Source organism: Melanaphis sacchari, unplaced genomic scaffold (genome assembly GCF_002803265.2).
Source record: "Melanaphis sacchari strain LSU unplaced genomic scaffold, SCAv2.0 Contig45_pilon_pilon, whole genome shotgun sequence".
Lineage (NCBI taxonomy): Eukaryota > Metazoa > Arthropoda > Insecta > Hemiptera > Aphididae > Melanaphis > Melanaphis sacchari.
The window spans coordinates 1,743,592-1,759,151 of NW_020271303.1; the positions used below are offsets into that span (position 1 = coordinate 1,743,592).

General features: G+C 30.5%; 1 protein-coding gene across 2 annotated transcripts in view; it reads left to right on the top strand.

Moving 5' to 3' along the window:
* Positions 1–9,782, top strand: part of LOC112598144 (zinc finger protein 395) — a 31,340-nt gene extending 21,558 nt beyond the window's left edge. Inside the window, exons 5-8 of one of the 2 annotated variants that reach the window (XM_025344512.1) lie at positions 7,221–7,321; positions 7,753–7,940; positions 8,048–8,166; positions 8,935–9,782. In XM_025344512.1, coding sequence (XP_025200297.1) covers positions 7,221–7,321; positions 7,753–7,940; positions 8,048–8,166; positions 8,935–9,132 — 606 coding nt within the window. In that variant the 3' untranslated portion in view covers positions 9,133–9,782. The remainder of the gene's footprint in view (positions 1–7,220; positions 7,322–7,752; positions 7,941–8,047; positions 8,167–8,934) is intronic. The other variant, XM_025344513.1, reaches the window with a different exon arrangement.
* The last annotated feature ends 5,778 nt before the right edge of the window (positions 9,783–15,560 follow it).

Sequence of the window (15,560 nt, forward strand, 5' to 3'; positions counted from 1 at the left end):
TTATAGTGCACTTCGTTTGTGGGTTAATGACCTCGGGCCAATGTCATCCAACTGCACGCTGGCAGAGGCCATGGTTTCGGAGGAGTGGTACATCGTGAAAAAACCACCGTTACAACACTTCTTTTACAGCTGCTGCTTTATGCTTAAAATTCACCGACTCCTGAAATTGGCTGCGCAGTGAGTGCGTATAGGCACAGAGGTTATAAATGATTTTTCCTATAAAAACCGAAAATAAAGCAATATAATATGAATTAAAAATATACAAAACACTATGAAATATTATTCTACACTTGAGGTCAATTATATTATACGAATACAGTGACACTTATTATTTGCAAATGTTATTATGTGATTAGCATAATATGAATTATATGGAGATTGGTTGAAAAGAGTAAAAATAGGTCGTAAACATCCTGAAGCCGTCTATTAATAGTAAAATCTGATAATAATAATAATGCCTATTATGGTAAATGAGTATGTGCTGATATTTATTTAAAAAATGATAAAATACAATTCCACACATGTAACTAAAAACCCAAAAAATATAGGTATCAATGTGTCAAAATGAATTTTATTTGATACACGGTTGTTTAATGTCTAAACTTTGAACAGAGTTTGATGATGAGTGAGAGGGAGGAGTTTACAAAGTCCATTGTGCGTGTTAATGCTAGATTTTTCCGATCGATGAACCTTGACCCTGTGTAGAATAGCGGTAGCGTCGACGACAACTGGAATATAATGGTTTTGATTGTTGACTCGCAAAGGTTCATAACCCTGTTATAAAATTTTTATTTATGACGTATAAGTATATGACACGCATGTAACTATATGTGTGTGTGTGTGTGTACGTATCAACGAACAATATTAATATAGGCACATATTTTAATGTATTTGAACAACGTTATAGAAATGTATATCGAAATCAAATAAAGTCGTCGTATAATATTTTTCGTAAAAAATGTCTTGATAACTGTGAGTGGAATTTTGTCGTTATTCTTTGAATATCAACTTTGAGTAAGTGGGGATTCATGTAGGCCGTAGGGTAGGCCAAGTGGTAGTATAATACATTGATGAGTGGAGGTTGTGGAGCGTGGGCGGCCGTTGCGTTTTCGATCGAAATTTATACTGCACACAATAAACATGCGCACACATTACATTCAATAGGATGTTTATTTGAAAGGAGCAAAATCGATTTTTTCTTCGTGATTTTTATCATTGCTGTTTTTCATTTAATAAAATGTAATACAGTAGACATTTCGTGTTTGGTAAAAAAAATTCTGATGTATTGAACATTAAAACAGTTTTTACTCATTTGTTCGGTCACGTTTCCAATGTCGTCAACTGCGCCACAGCTTTCAGTCTAGTGTTTACCATGAACAATGCCGCGCGCAGTTGTCATTCCATCTTTCGAATTGAAAGTAAAAGTTATTTAATTCTCCTCTCTCTACTTATACTCCTATATAATTCATATATACACAATTATGTGCAAGACATTCTCTTTATACAACGTGTCTATTAGGTTAGTAATAACTTATAAAATAGATTGAATATTTGAAATCACAAAAAAACTTGGTAATAAACAGTTCCGAGGTGTAAAAATTTAAAGTACATGATTATTATTATGGCGGGTGCACGCGCTTTTCACTAGTAATCGGTATGGTTAGGTCGATAAAAATAAAAGAGTAAAATATAAAAATCTTAAATTCTCGCGATCTTTAATTATTGTAAATGGTCTACATAAACTTGGTCGACCTCAATATTTGTAGTAGTAGGTGTCATAGGTGAGATTATAATAATTATTAGTAATAGCGGTGATCCATCGTATAATTTGACTGTCGAATCGACTAAACTTGAAATGATAAAATAAAATAGGTACCTAATAATATATAATGAGAGAAAAAAAATGGTGGTTTAAATTGTTGTAACTAATATTTGTCTACTATTGTTTAATGTTTAAAAACGTATAGGTACCCGACCTCATTTTCACTTGTAACGCGATTATTATTATTACACATCGTGTGTTGGATGCCATGCCAAATAGTGACGGGAGCATCAACATCATACTGTCAATATTAACTTATTGTTACATAATTTAATGATAATCCTCTTAAAAAGTCAATTCGTTTGTAAAGATTAAAAATATATATGACGACTGATGGCAGGTACATGTATAATAATAATGATTTGGCCAGACCTCGGGAGAATTGTTACATAATCATATCAGTATAGCTCTCTGGATGACGGACAAAACCTTAAAAATGTTTCATAGACCGTGTTCTGCGGTATAAAAAAATTAAGTTGCGTTTGCGCTTGTCTATTTGTCGCGAAGGTGGGGTCGGATAAATAGTGTTGGCAGCGGTTTCGTTGTCCGTACGTACTTACTGCATTACGCAAACGCGGTTTTGTTATATACGCTGTGCAAAAAATAAATCGTGTTTTCCGACCAACGACAGTTATTATAATATGTATTATTATTATTATATGAAAATTGTTTTCCTTACTGCTGCTATTTCTAGCTAGCCTATTTCCGTGCCACCTTGACCCCCACGCACACCTTGGCCGGAGTCCCTCTATACAGCAATGATAATATATTATACTTAATTATTTTCACACCGATAATACACAGCAAATTTCAATTCGTGCTGTAATGTATACACGCACAGGGTGTGTGTAATCGTACCTATATATTATTTAATATGTAAGCATCGATCCGAGACGATGGCGATTAATGATTTTGCGTCAAGCTTCCGTTTAAATATGGTTATTGCCTATTATTAATAATATTTATTTTTTTGTTCGCGTCCAACGATCGGAAACGCGGTAGATAAATAAAATTATAAACAGTAATCCATCCCGTACACACCAAGTGTATAATGTACACATTGCATTCGTCCGCGCGCTCCGCCGCGCATCGCGGAACCGCATCCGTAGTCCAAAGTAATGATAATAATTATGCACATTCCGCTGCAGCGTTTTTCTCTCTCTCTTTCACTCACTCGCGCACGCAATTATCAAACGTTGTAGTACATTATTAATAAGTCTAAGTGTGTGTATAATGATAACTTACAATGGACCGCGGATACGGTAGTAATTGATGGTCTTATGGTGGGAATGGGCGTCCCACCGCAGCCGAATCGCCAAACTCGTGTCGCGTATATACGATGATCTGGTGGGCCCGGTCGATGGCGGTGGGGACGCCATAAACTAGGTCTCTTCGCTCGGGTGCGCGAATGTGTGTTTGTTTGCGTTGTAAACCTCTGCCGGTCGCTGGAATTGGGTCGAGCTGACCTAGTTTCGAATCGAGCGGCCCGGACTGTCGAGAGATATATTGTTGTTGTTGTAGCGGAATATACATCGTAGAACGTACTAAGTACACATAATATTATTTATATACTCATGTATTATATGGCCGTCGTATTATATATTATTATTTATTATTATAAACGACACAGAGTATAATCTCGTGTCTTGGCAGCTATTGCTGTCGTGTGTTCCGTATTATTTTTGAACATAATATACCCCACTTCGGCGTGACATAATAATTTAACCCGTCGCGCAAACAGGAAAAGGAAAACTTCACCGGCGCGCTCGGTTTGTTTTTCCAGGCACCCGGCCGCTCCGTTAACCCGGTTAATCATTTGACCCGATTACTAAAGTCGCGGCGAGAGAAGGGGAAGAGCAATACGCTCCACCGCCACCGACACCACAACCACCCTCTGGTACTAAACTTTCATCGCGCGGCCGGATGAATTATTGACGGGGGAGGGATCGGGTGGCGGAAAGCAGCAGCGGCTTTATTGTGTACGCACGCGATGCGATTCCACTCGCCGCCGACGCCGATCGGGGCCGGCCCGAGATCGATACCGGCAACAAAGGACGACGATGCAGCGGCGGCGCCCGCGGTTTGTTGTCGCGGGGGCGCTCGGCCCGCCAACGGTTGGCGCGCGTTAAAATCAGCTTTCCGGCCGCCGCACACTCGCGATCGTCGGTGTAATATTATACCGTACCGCCATATGTGTGTGTGTGTGTGTGTGTGTGTGTGTGTGCAAGCACGCGTCGGCGCGGACCGGCGTGCACGCGCGCACTAACCGACACGTGGGTACCGCGTACCTCGGCTTCGTCCCGTCGCCGGTCTTCGCCGCCATCGCGCGCGCGCGCGCTCATCGATCCAATTTTATTCGTCATCGGCCGTCGTTCCCAGTGCGCCAGAAAACCGTGCCTACTGACCTCATTTTTTCCCGGACCATTCCCAGCAGATACCGCGTACGCGCGCTCGGCGGCCCCGCTCGCGACCTGACCCATTTCGACGTGGACGCATGCACACACACACACACGCGCGCGCGCGAGCATACTAACACACATGGTTTCAGCCGCTGCACCGGCCTCATTTCGGCGCGTCCCTTCTTGTCACCGTCGCGGATTCGTCATTGTCGTCCTCATCATCATATAATATAAACCTATTTAATCATCGCTCGTCAAGGACATCATCCATTGCAACCCGCGCCGCGGATCGCCATATATTATTATAATATCATATCGTTGTAAATAATTATAATATCATATCGTTGTAAATAATTATAATATACCTACATATACGCGCGTTATATACATAATATACATTATTACGAAACGCGTTGGTCGATCGCTGCAGCTGTGAACGAATGCACCCCCTCCCCTCAATCCCGCACATGACTGCTGCTGCAGTGTTTCGCGTGTTCGCGTGAAACGTTTCCAGTTTATATTATATATTCACGGTGCAGCACGATAATAATAATTATTGTCTAACAGTGTCATTATGACGATGTGCATATTTTGCAATAGTATATGTATATATATATATATATATTATATAATATTATAAACGTTACTGCAGTACCCGCAGTGCAGGTTGTCGGGTCGGGGTTGACCTTTTGACGAGTTTTTAATTCTTACACATATCTAAAGTATTAAAGTATACCTAGATTATTTACTTCCTCTGCGGTAATAATTTTCGTACTCGTCGTGGTCTTGTTATATTATTTTATCGTACAACAAAGAGGAACTCCTCGCCAATCGATTTGCTATACTACTCTCATCGCGCGTGTCGATTATACGTTTTCGATAAGTTTTCGATGAAATTTCTTCATACCCCGGTCTTCGACTACGTTTTTAACCCAGTTCTTCATTGCGTCGTTTAGAACCAACTTAATATTATTGGTGTACGCCAATGTTTCTCGCGGTAATGACCTTAATGCGTTTATGATATTTAAAATCATGATGCATTGGCACTGAAATTGGTTCTCACGAAGCGCTATATCGATTATTATTGATTCTTGTCCAAGTATTTGAGATTATATTTATCGCGCGATTGGCCTTTTGGTAAAGGCTGTCGGATGATATTTATATGTCATCGTCGTCATCGATTGTTCCATATCAGCATAACCCAAAAATAATAACCACCACCATTTAAATGTATAATAACATCATATCATCTTCCTATTTTTGTTTGAATTATTTAAACAGAATATTCTACTTGCATGAGCAGTGACATAGAGTATTGTTGCTTCTTTATTCTTAATGCCATAATTTGTTCGTGACCGTCAAATGTCAATATTATAACGGCGCGTTCTATCGACATATATTAATATATAAATATTTTAATCATACATTTACGTTTTGAATAAATTTTCTAAACGACTTTTGTGTTTTTTTTTATGTATTATCTATGTATGCAATATTGATCTATGAACAAATTATAGAGAAAGTTGTGTTTAAACACACGTACGATTTGTTTTCTTTAAAATTAATTAGAAATATTAAAATATAATAAATTGCACATATTGCAGTAAAATAATTTATTACGTAATGCCCAATATTAAGAAAATAAATCTTCAAAATAATAATTAAAAAAATTACGTGTTACATAAATTTATCAAATTATCTCCGTTTTGTTATTACATTTCGTTCGCTTTTGTTACGATTCCAAAAATACAATAGTCAGCCACTGCCCACTTGCATTGTGACGCATTACGATTTAACTGCAAAAATATTATTTTATGCAACGTTGCTGCAGTGTTGGTATACTTACGTGCGGACTACTAAACAACTTTCATTTATGCGATTATACGTTATACATTTTTTACTGTTGTTAATGGAATTCATAATATATATACATTCAAATAATAATCATATAAATGCGTAAACTATACAATATAGTTTATGCGAACAATGAACAACATCAAAATGCTAATACGAATAATAAAATATTACTTTAACTAATACTATTCTTAAGGTGACCATTTTTATAAAAAAAATTCATATTTTTAAAGATATTTTTGAGATAATTCTTCCATATTTAACAAAGCAAGTTGTTTGAAAGGATGGCGGTCTTGAGGGTTCTGAATTACTCTATGTATACAGTATACATCACAATCCACAATACGACATGTATCATGCTTATCGCTGAAATTTGTTCATCGACACTCCTCGCTCGTTGTAAAAAAGTTGTTGTTTACAAGTTATAACTATAAACTAAAAAACTATAGAATTATTATAAAATTTTCAATAATTCAATATAAAACTTTAAAAATATTGTTTTGTATTTATTCGTGTATAGGTTTATTCTTTTACGCATGTAAAATAATAATATGGAGATAACCGTATTAAAACGGGACAATTCCGTTGTATATACGTGACGTTAGGTCACCCTATTATATTATATCGTTATCACTTGTTACGATAAATTAATACTTACAATTAAATCAAGTATAAATCAGTAATATCTTCTGATCAGGTTATATTATATCAATACATTCGTTCTTAATTTCATATTGTAGTTCGCCTGCGACAGTTGTATTATATTATTTAATTATAACCGTCATGTTGAATATTTATGCTTTTAGCTCTCGTGATTATTTTTTCGGTTTAGAAAATAATATAATGAATACCGACGGATATGCTCTCATTACTTATTAATTATTATAAATACATCGGAGAACAATTTAATCTCTTGAATGACCTAGAAATATTTTGTTTGTACTAAATGTCATAACTTAAAATGGCATTATCCGTTTATTTAGTATAATAATTATACGTATAATAATAATTATTATCTTCGTTATTCTCGCTGAATTTTATTTGTTACCAACTTTTATTACTATTTTTGTTGTGTGCAAATGAGTGCAATAAAAATAATATTTTTACTATAATATAATCGAACTTTTCTTTTGTTTATGTTGCAGTCGGATTGCCGTACAGTTTTTCAATGCACTTGGCCCGGATGCGTTATGATCACCACTACTGTGGCTTCCATCGAATTACACGTCCGCCAGAATCACCTTGGGTAAGCGTGCAACGAATAGTGCAATTATTAATAAAATACTACTTTGTATGTATGTATGCAGTTGCTATAATTATATTGCAACTGCATCTATATTAGCATGCGCAAAACGTAAGTGTTGGATATTATTATTAAATTATTATTGCAATATACGACCGCTTGCGTCCTCGTTTTTAAACAATATAACGAAGGCGCAGCGGAGTAAAAACCTAAAATAATAATAATATAGGTAGGTACCTATACGTAATATTATCGTTGTGCATATTAATTCAATTAAAATATTGACCTCGGGATTGTCGACCATTGGGGGTTGGAGGTTACTATTTTATGATGAAGGTAAATGAGATTAGAATATCTTTTTATCAATTTGTAAAATATATCGATTGTTTTAATAAATTAACTAATGTGTGTGTTTGATGGTATGAATTTTTCAGACCGAGGCTTGACAAATCTCTTTCGGATGATTGTACGAATGATTCGATTGACGACCACGAAGAGGAATTCTATTACACGGAAGTGGAACTTGGCGCAGCTTCATCACCGCCCACGCTGTCGCATCGGGATATGGCCCGTCCGCCGCACGAAGGTAAAGGATGCGCGCCCAATAAGATGATCATTATTTGTACGATTCGTATTATTACCAATTTTTCGCGTGTGCGCTGTTTGGTTTACGAAATGTTATTAACTATAATTTTTGTTTTGTTTTTGGTTCATCTTCGTTAAATATAGATCCCGAATATCAGAAAACGTTGATCATACCTCGTCCAGGAAGCGCTTGCCCAGTGAACATACCCAGCACGCCTGGCAACACCGTCATCAACTGGCCGTTCACATCTCTTAACGGACAGGTACGTAATATATTATTTCGAGGGAAAAAATATAAGTTTAAAAAACCTTTGAAAAATTTAATTTCTTTCGTTTAATGTATTCATTTGAAGTTGTTAAAAACCACAATGCAATCTAATTCGCGGTCATGTATATTTTTTTATTTATTTAGTATCAATAATAACAACTATCATCTCTATTGGTTTTCACACTTGTGGTGATAAAATTTAATCAAAATCATTGTATTTTTTTATTTACTATCAATTATAGTGAGCTTATATTATTTATTTACAAGAATAAATGTTGTATGCCACATTTAATTTTTGTATTATAAAAAAGTATAATATGAAAAATTTAATTTTGAATTAAAGTTATTTACTTTTTTAAATGAAGCATTCAGTTTTATTTCATATTCCTAAGTGGAATATTATTTGGAATAATTCGATCTATAAAAATCAAATTTCGGATAAGAAGTCAATTAATTAATAATAATTGTAAATATTTATTAATTATAAATATTTACTCAAAATTCTATTTTTATACATTGAAGTGCTCTAAAAAATATTTTACTTTTGAAATATATATATAGAATTGAGAAAGTGTTATTATTGAAAAAATAAAAATGATAACGATAAAAAGTAGCAAAAATTTTTGTTTTGATGTGACGTTATCAAATTACGTAAAAGAAATATTTTCATAAACGTTAGTGCTTTTTGTTAATGGATCACTGATATGTATTTTGTATTATATGTGGTTTAATGTTTTAATCTTAATTTTTTTTTTCTTTTCAGAAACAGATCAAAATGATGTATCAGAACTTGGGTGGCCCAAGGTTCCCGAATAGCCCTATAAGAAAAGCGCGTGGTGAAACGAAGAAGTGTCGTAAGGTATATGGTATGGAACACCGAGAAAAATGGTGTACGCAATGCAAATGGAAGAAAGCTTGCACAAGATTTGTCGGGTCTCTCGAAAACGCACAATTGGCGTAATGAAAACGATACACCAGGTACCGCCGATACCGACAATCTGCACCAATTTACGCTAACTGCCAAAATTAAAATGTTTTTCCTTTTATTTTATTTATTTAATATTATTATGTTTTTTTTTTTTATATATTATTATATTTTTATCAAATGCTAAGACACAATAGTGTTTTTATATATTTTTTTTTCTATATCAACTTTCATCGAGATTTGTACCCAGTTTTATGTATAAACAAATTTCTATTTAATGTTTAGTAAAATAAGTTGTACAAATATACCTAGGTATATAATAATCATAATAATAATAATTATTATTATTCTACCAAGTTAAAATCATACATACATTAAGGTATCTTATACCTACGACTTAATACTTAAAATTTTGTAATGTTTCAGTACTTGGGAAAAAGTTCCTAGGAAAAGTACTTTATTCATTCATAAGTCCATTATTGCATTGATGTGAATGACTGTTATTGAAATGATAATTTTTATTTATCTACCAGACAAAAAGCCATATTTATAAATTTATAAAAGACAAAGTATTAGTTTTTAATAATCGAAAACCACAAGATAATGTCCTAAAAAAAGCAATAATTTTTAATGATAAATTATATTTATAGTTATGGTTAGACTTAATATTTTTACATTTTAAATGCGCACAGAATAATTTTTATATTTATTTTCAAATGATATATTAAATTTCGAGAACAAGCATTTTATTTTACTTAGACTTTTGCTTCTCAAACTACGTTGTTTCCCAAATGTAATTGTATTATTTTATTTGGTTGTATTACTTTGATTTATTTATTGTTTATATGATATGTTATGTTATTTTAAGTAGTTACCAATTGCTCTATGAGTTTGTATTTACTATTATTATTTTACTGTATTTGATTTATTTATTTATTTTTTAAGATATATATTAAACGCATGTGACAGTTTTTTTATTTATTTAAAAAAATCTATTTTTCACAAAATATCAATTTGGCTTTTAATATGAATACAAAAAAAAATAAATATATGTGCAATTTTAATCTATTTAACTTGATTATATCATTCATAAATAATATGATAGTTATACTAAAAATTAAAGAAATATTATGTCACATGCGGTTATATATGATAATATTATCTATATTCATTATTATTTTATAAATGCTCTCTAAGACAATCTCCTGTCCCAAATTAACATATCTTTTTAAAGAAATATAATTTTTTTTCAAGTTAGCTTCTTAAATATAAGGCTCAAATTGTTCTGGAAATAAAAATATGTAAAAAAGTAAAAAAAAAAGTTTAATAACTCTTAATCTCTTAATGTGAATTAAGAATTTAATAATTCAGATGTGTTCAAACTAAAATTGATAGACTTAATTATTTTTTTTTTTTATTGTATAATTTTGTTTTGTTTTATTTTACTTTTTTTTTTTTTTGATCTCTATAACATTTTTATTAAGGGGAGCATAATTTGGATTCAAATCTTTTACAAAAGCCAAAGTTTAAGAGAAATTTAATTTGTGATCGATCTCATTATAAAGTATATAACAGTAATTTAGGTGAGGTGCTTAAAATAATAAGTATCGCATTGAACATAATTAATTTAGACAAGAGTGAATGTTGATTGGAACATTTATCTCTAAAATAAATATTAATAAACTTGATAAGCAATTAAACTGTGAGTGTCCTTGGATCGATCTGGATAAACTCGTTATAATCATTTAAATATATAACATATATATATTATATTGTATGTATTTATATATTTTTGAATTAATGAATTATTTTTACTATATATTCTATTATAGAGATTTTATTTATAAACACACCCATAAATATATATGTGTAAGAGTAGATTTTTTCAAGAAAAAAATGTCATCATTAATATTGTTAAGTATTGTATCCTTTATTTCTATTGTATTCTGTTTGTAAACAAAACTATATATTTACCTATTCTCAAACAAAACAAACTTATGAAATAACACAAGCTGGCTGTGTATTACTATTTTATTTCTGTATAATTAATAATTCTAATCAAGAACATTTTTGTTTTTAATTAATATTACCATTTTTATTTGTATTATCGATTTGTTAAAAAAAGAAAAAAAACCATAAATTTACCCTTAAAATATTATTTTTATATGCTAACTTCAAAACTACCCACTTTAGTTATTTTTTGAAAAATGATCCTTTTAATATTTTTGATTATATATTAAAGTATATTGTATTCTTGCCTAGTTTTCTTGGATAAAGTTATTTAATATTTTAATCAACCATTATTTTTAGAGTGTTTTATAATAGTTTTATCTTATTTTTAATAATTTATTATATAGTTATTTGGAGTGATTGAATTTGCAAAAAACAAACAATATATTATATTATATAATTAATCATTATATTAGCGTGTTTTAAACTATAAAAATTATTATAATTTTAAGTTTGAAAAAAAATTGTGAAATGTTATACAGTTATAATATTTATTAATTATGTTATACAATGAATATTAATACAAAAGAAACATGTATTTTCTCTTTTTGAAACTAAAATATTTGCTAAATGACTTTATTTTTAAAAAAATGTAATTTAAAAATATACAAAAAGTATAATAATATAATTTGTAGTTGTTAATTATTCTCAAAACTTCAAAACTATCTATAAAATACCTATGGTGCAACTTAATTATTAAACATTTATAAATAACATTCATTAAAGAAAAAAATAATTTATGTTATTTGTATTGGACTATTAAATTATTGCTTGTATGTACTGTAAAGCACTTGTGTTGTACTACTGTATTTGTATGCGGTAATTTTTGAAATATTAATCATATTTTTATTCTCATAACGTTGTATTTTCTTACACAGTTACTCATTGTAATTATTGATAACTAAAATATTGATTGGCGTTTGGCTTCCTAAATTTATTTTCATACTTCTAACTGAGTTGTATATTATTTTATTAATGGTAATTCAGAAATTGTGTATTTTTTTATCTAGTAACCTTCTATAGGCTAGATTTTCAATATCTAATTATTGTTAATTTGAATCTGAAATTATTTTTACATGTTACAGCTATCAGAGAAAACTGGTGGTCGTACATTGTTAAATAGTAGATACCTATTTGTTACTCTCGTTTGGGTAACTTAAACTTATAATTTACTATTTACATAATATCACAACTCATTGGTCTAAATTAAATCAAAAAAGTGTGCGTAATTTTTTTAATTTTAAGACTACAAAAAAAAAAAAAAAACTTGAAAACTGTTTTTATCCGTTTTTAGAGAAAACAGGTTAATACGATTATAAATATATATTTACGTAAATTATACACTGCTAGTTAACTGTGCATTATGTGGATTTAAAAAAAAAACACGATTACAACAGTGAAGTGGTATAATATCTTATATTCTATCCATAAGGCATAGTGTTTGTAATTAGTGTACTCTCACAATAATAGGTAATTAATTTAATGTTCGGCGTATTAAAAATAAATATGAAACGTTCTACTTGCGAGATTGTCCTAAACTCCGAAATCCACCACTGTGACGCGTATTTAAAATTTAATTTTTAATTTCTTATATTGTTTTGTACAAACACTTAAAGGACACCTTATCCGCATATTTCGTCTCCGTCTAACATACGCATCACACGGAAAGTTATACGTCCATAAGAATCTATTTTGCTCTGTTATTTTTAATGTTAAGTGTTGTGAGTTGACCAATTATCAGTCGTTAAAGTCAAGAATATAAGTACCTATTTAATAATGGCTTCATTTGTATATTATAATTTTGAAGCAATTTACGAGTATTTAAAAATCTACAATTTGCATAGGTGCCATTTATATTATTATTTATTAATTATTATTTACACACATTTTCTATGGTTTATTTTTATACCATGGTTAATTTTCAATGTTCTACTTTTTGAGTTTTGACACTGTGTTTTATGTCTTATAATAGGTATGGTATATAATTATAAAACTTCAATTAGACACATTAGACAAAAATATATTATACGAAATAAATCCTAAATCGGCATAAATAACTAGAAATTTCCCGAGAAACACTCGAAAGTCAAAATATTTCAATAAACAACATAACTAGTGAGTTCCGGGGATTTTAAGTGCGCGTCCGTGTAGTTTGCATTGCAGACGATGTTTTTCAGAGATGTATTGTAGTGCTATAGAACAAGATTTAACATAGTAATAAGTAAGAACATTGATTATGATGACACAATTAATAAAATAAAAATGAAATATATGTTTATAGTGTTTTAATAATACTAATCTATTTTATAATAATCATATTTTATGTCTTAGACCTATTTGGCTTAGGATTGACTCTAGGAGTCATTTATTTTATTTTGTGTACATGAAGTACCTACACCGAGTAGATGTAAGTACATTGGGTTTTTTGTGAATAAACTGTATATTATTTGGGAACAATATAGGTACAATAATTATAACGTACAAAATTCTGATCAATAATTGAGCATTGAGGAACAAAATGCATTTTGCATATTACGTTTAGGCAGGGGCGTAATTTGGGGGGGGATCAGGGTGTGCGGCTGTACCCTTTACTTTTAAATTAATATGCCAATTGGCCTACGCCCTGCTGAAATAATGTTCAAAATTAAATCTTCTTAAATTGTATTTTAATTTTCATATTGACATTTATCAATATTGGTATTCATTGATTCGGTCCATGAGATGTATGGAAATAATAATTAAAAGTAGGATAATGCGTACATATACGTATATATATATATATATATATATATATTTTTATATGGTTTGTGAAATTTAAAAATGGCCTGCTTGAAACCCCGCACACCTAAAAAATAACCTGAAATGACAGCCCTGCATTTAGGATGGAAATAAGACCTGCGTGACTGAGAACATTTATTAGTAGGTAGGTCAATCATTTTTCGGTCTTTTTCTCTCTTCTCTTTTATAGTTCTATATTAATTTCCATAGCTACTCTCACTACTTCTGAATCACCTCCTTCTATAACATGACCAAACCATCTCAAATTATTTTCTTTAATTTTATTTATAATTGATGCCACTCCTACACTACCCATAACTAATTAATTTTTTATTCTATCTTTCCTCCATATTACATGAAAGGCCTTACAATTGTTTTATTTAATCAACCATTTAATCTAATGACATCTGTTTCATAAAATACTTTTGATGAAAATTACTAAAAAAAATCATTCTCTTGTACCTACTTACTAAGTACTTGAACGGTTTAAGTTAAATGTTAAATTTATTCACTTCACACATTACATCATTTCACTCCGATGCCATTTTCATCATCTAACCATGTGACATATTAACTTATCAATTAATCTTTCCAAAATCATAGAATATTTTCTTTTTAATACTCCTACAACTTTAATTCAGATTTTATTAAACATACTTGTAGTTTTTTTTAGATCCTATTCCTCTGAAAATGCTTTATTGCTTCTAGTTTGTTCCAACCCTTAATACTACCCTTTAGTCTGGTTAAATAATGTATTAAAGTAAAATAATATGTTAGATTCAATACGAAATAATTTTTTACAATTTATTTCTTTTCAATTCAGTATTCATATACTTCATAAATGTTACTTAGTTTCATTGTTAAAATATTTACACAAATGTAAACTGGTATCATATTGACTGTCCAACAAATATTATCCCTAATTAATATTAGAATAAACAATCTTAAAACGAGAAACTCCTTGCTATTTAGCTAATCTTTTATTACAAAAATTCTATTTTAAAGTTTCCCGTTAATATTTTAATAAACAAAGATAATTCTTTTAATTTTTAAATATTTAATGAATTTATTTATGTATATACTTATAAATCTATAAACCACATAAATTTAAATATTTTTAAATCAGTGACCCAGAATTCAAATAATAAGAAATAAGATCATTAATACTTAAGAGGATGCCGTATCTGCATACATTATCTGTGTTTTATATACATACAACATAGCAAATTTTCGTTCAGTAGTATCCATTTTATGTCGTTAGTTAGCTTAACATTAGAGTAAATTTACATATTATCAAACTTAAAGAATTTTATCTAGGCAATGACATAGGATTTTATTGATATTTTAATTTTAAATTGAATTATAGCTATATAAAATATAAACTTTTAAACGCTCATAACTCACTTTAAAATTATAATATTAATAAAAGCCAATGTCATTGCCTAGATAAAATGCTTACCTTAAAGTTTGAAAATGGGTAAATTTACTCTAATGTTAAAACTAACAACATAGAATGGATACTACTCAACAAAAATTTGCTATGTTGTATTTATATGTATATAAAAGTCTTACAGTAAGACGGAGACAACACATGCGGGTGTGATGTCTTCTTATAAAAAAAAATAAAACATATTAAATTTAATATTGTATGTTTATTTATTTTGTTAGTATACATA